The sequence below is a fragment of the Athene cunicularia genome, unplaced genomic scaffold (assembly GCF_003259725.1).
Source record: "Athene cunicularia isolate RWA unplaced genomic scaffold, athCun1 SCF_60, whole genome shotgun sequence".
In the NCBI taxonomy this organism is placed as follows: domain Eukaryota; kingdom Metazoa; phylum Chordata; class Aves; order Strigiformes; family Strigidae; genus Athene; species Athene cunicularia.
Genome location: NW_020799491.1, coordinates 40,227 through 43,177, shown reverse-complemented (window position 1 = coordinate 43,177; position 2,951 = coordinate 40,227). Strand labels below are relative to the sequence as shown.

At 66.1% G+C, this 2,951-nt stretch overlaps 1 protein-coding gene across 1 annotated transcript in view; it reads left to right on the top strand.

The window, feature by feature from the left end:
- The window catches only part of LOC113490898 (cytochrome P450 4F22-like), a 3,193-nt gene extending 242 nt beyond the window's left edge, over positions 1-2,951 (top strand). The window contains exons 2-8 of the mRNA XM_026867507.1: positions 141-1,087; positions 1,661-1,727; positions 1,803-1,932; positions 2,006-2,139; positions 2,225-2,289; positions 2,394-2,476; positions 2,700-2,951. Of these exons, the coding sequence (XP_026723308.1) occupies positions 141-1,087; positions 1,661-1,727; positions 1,803-1,932; positions 2,006-2,139; positions 2,225-2,289; positions 2,394-2,476; positions 2,700-2,943 (1,670 nt within the window). The 3' untranslated portion in view covers positions 2,944-2,951. The remainder of the gene's footprint in view (positions 1-140; positions 1,088-1,660; positions 1,728-1,802; positions 1,933-2,005; positions 2,140-2,224; positions 2,290-2,393; positions 2,477-2,699) is intronic.

The following is a 2,951-nucleotide window of genomic DNA, read 5'->3' as shown; positions in this document are numbered from 1 at the left end:
TCTCCCCCCCCCCGGGCTCTGAGTCCCCACCCTGGTCCCACATGTCCTCACGGCCACCCCATGTCCCCGCTGAAGCTCACTGTGGCCACTGGGGTGGCCATCCCTGGTGGCCCATGGTGGACGTCCTTGGTGGCCCGCAGTGGCCATTCTCAGTGGCCATCCCCGGTGGCCCATGGTGGCTGTTCTCAGTGAGATGCAGCGGTTGTCCCCAGTGGCCCACGGTGGCAATCCTCTGCAGCCCACAGTGGCCGTCCTTGGTGGCACGCAGTGGCTATCCCTGGTGGCCAGTGGTGGCCGTCCCCAATGGCACACGGTGGCCATCCTCAGTGACCCATGGTGGACACCCCCAACGGCGCACGGTGGCTGTACTCCACTCTGGCTGTCCTTGGTGGCCCACAGTAGCCATCCTTGGTGGCCCTCATTGGCGATTCCCAATGGCCTGCGGTGGCCATCCCTGGTGGCCAGTGGTGGCCATCCCCAATGGCCTGCAGTGGCCATCCTCTGTGGCCTGAAGTGGCCATCCCTGGTGGCCCATGGTGGCAATCCTCAGTGGCCCACAGTGGCCATCCTCAGTGACCCACAGTGGCGATCCCTAATGGCCTGTGGTGGCCATCCCTGGTGGCCTGCAGTGGCCATCCCTGGTGGCCAGCGGTGGCCATCCCCAACAGCCCACGGTGGCCATCCTCAGTGGCCTGTGGTGGTTGTCCCCAGTGGCCCACAGGATCCTCCATGGCCTGTGGTGGCCATCCTCCACGGCCCATGGTGGCCATCCTTGATGGCCATCAGTGGCCATCCCCAGTGGTCCCCGGTACCCCACAGGGAGCCCAGTGAGTACATCAAGGCCATCCTGGAGCTGAGCACCTTGGTGGTGAGACGCCAGCACCGCCTGCTCCACCACCCAACGTGGCTCTACTGCCTCTCGGCCGACGGACGCCGCTTCGCCCGGGCCTGCGCCACCGTCCACAGCTTCACCGCCGCCGTGGTGCGGAGCCGGCGCCAGGCCCTTGACCGCCTGGGCCACCAGGCCTGGCTGGAAGGCCACCAGGGTCGGCCAATGGACTTTATTGACCTTCTTCTTCTCGCTAAGGTAGTGCTGGGCTGAGATGGGTAGGGTTGGCCATGGGGTGGTGGCCTGGTGGTGGCCAAGAGGATGGTGGTAGCCGTGGCAAGGGCTGGCTGTAGGGTGGTGGCCATAGGGAGATGGTGGTGACCAAGGGGCTGGTGGTGGCCATAGGGTGGTGGTCAATGGACATCACGGACCTTCTCCTGCTCGCTAAGATAGTGTTGGGCTGAGATGGGTAGGGTTGGCCATGGGGTGGTGGCCATAGTGGCCTGGTGGTGGCCAAGGGGATGGTTCTGGCCATAGGGAAGGTTGGCCATAGGGTGGCGGCCATAGTGGCCTGGTGGTGGCCAAGGGGATGGTTCTGGCCATAGGGAAGGTTGGCCATGGGGTGGTGGCCATAGTGGCCTGGTGGTGGCCAAGAGGATGGTGGTAGCCGTGGCAAGGACTGGCTGTAGGGTGGTGGCCATAGGGAGATGGTGGTGACCAAGGGGCTGGTGGTGGCCATGTGGTGGTGGCCCCAGGGGAACAATGGTGGCCCAGGGAAGAGTTGGCCAAATGGCCGGGGGGGGCCTTTGGTTGCCACACTCACCCTTGCAGGACGAGGACGGCCACACCCTATCGGATGAGGCCATCTCGGCCGAGGCTGACACCTTCATGTTCGAGGGTGAGGATGGGCCACCGAGTGTCCCCAGCGGGGTGGGGACTCCCGTGTCCCCTCGCTCACCCCTTGTCCCTGCAGGCCACGACACGACGGCCAGTGGCCTGGCGTGGCTCCTCTACAACCTGGCCCACCACCCCCAGTACCAGGAGCGGTGCCGCCAGGAGGTCCGCGAGCTCCTCAGGGGCAGGGACGTGGAGGAGATCGAATGGTGAGAGGTCCCCGGTGTCACCCACCGGCCACCCGGGCTTGGGGACACGGCTGTCACTGTCCCTCGCCCCCAGGGAGGACCTGTCCCACCTGCCCTTCACCACCATGTGCATCAAGGAGAGTCTTCGCCTTCATCCCCCCGTCACCGCCGTGTCCCGGCGTTGCACCGAGGACATCGCCCTGCGGGACGGACGCGTCATCCCCAAGGGTACGGCTCAGGGCGCAAGGTGTCCCCAGTGTCACCGTCCCTCCTTTGTCCCCTGTCCCTAAGGTGGCCGTTTCCATCCCACCAGGGATCATCTGCCTGCTGAGCATCTACGGGACCCACCACAACCCGGACATCTGGCCTGACCCCCAGGTAGAGCCACTTGGTGACGTGACTGTGGGACAGCGGGATGTCCCCGTCACCGTGGGCAGGAACAGTCACGTCCCCACGGTGTGACGGTGGCCGTGTCACTCCAGGTCTACAACCCGCTGAGGTTCAGCCCGGAGAACAGCCAGGGACGGTCCCCGTTGGACTTCATCCCCTTCTCCGCTGGTCCCAGGTAGGCCATGGTGGGGACACGAGTGTCCCCACGTGTCACCCCCGCGGCCTGGTTGGGTTCAAGGTGGGGTGTTTGTCCCCCGGCCACGTTTGGGTGTCACGGGGACAACACCGTCCCCACGTTTGGGTGAGGTTCCGCCATCCCCTGCACCGCTCAGCTGGTGGGGAGTGTCCTCCATGTGTCCCCCCACCGCGGAGGTGACAAAGAGGGGACGTGGTGGCAGGAACTGCATCGGGCAGAGCTTCGCCATGGCTGAGCTGAAGGTGGTGACGGCGCTGACGGTGACACGCTTCGTCATCCGGCCGGACACGGGGCGGCCACCGCGCCGCAAGACCGAGCTCATCCTCCGCGCCGAGGACGGGCTCTGGCTGGTGCTGGAGCCGCTGCCGGGGGGGCCTGAGGGACACGGGGACACGGGGACAGCCCGCGTGGGGGGTGTCCCACCCCCGAGGGACAGCCGTGAATAAACGGTGGC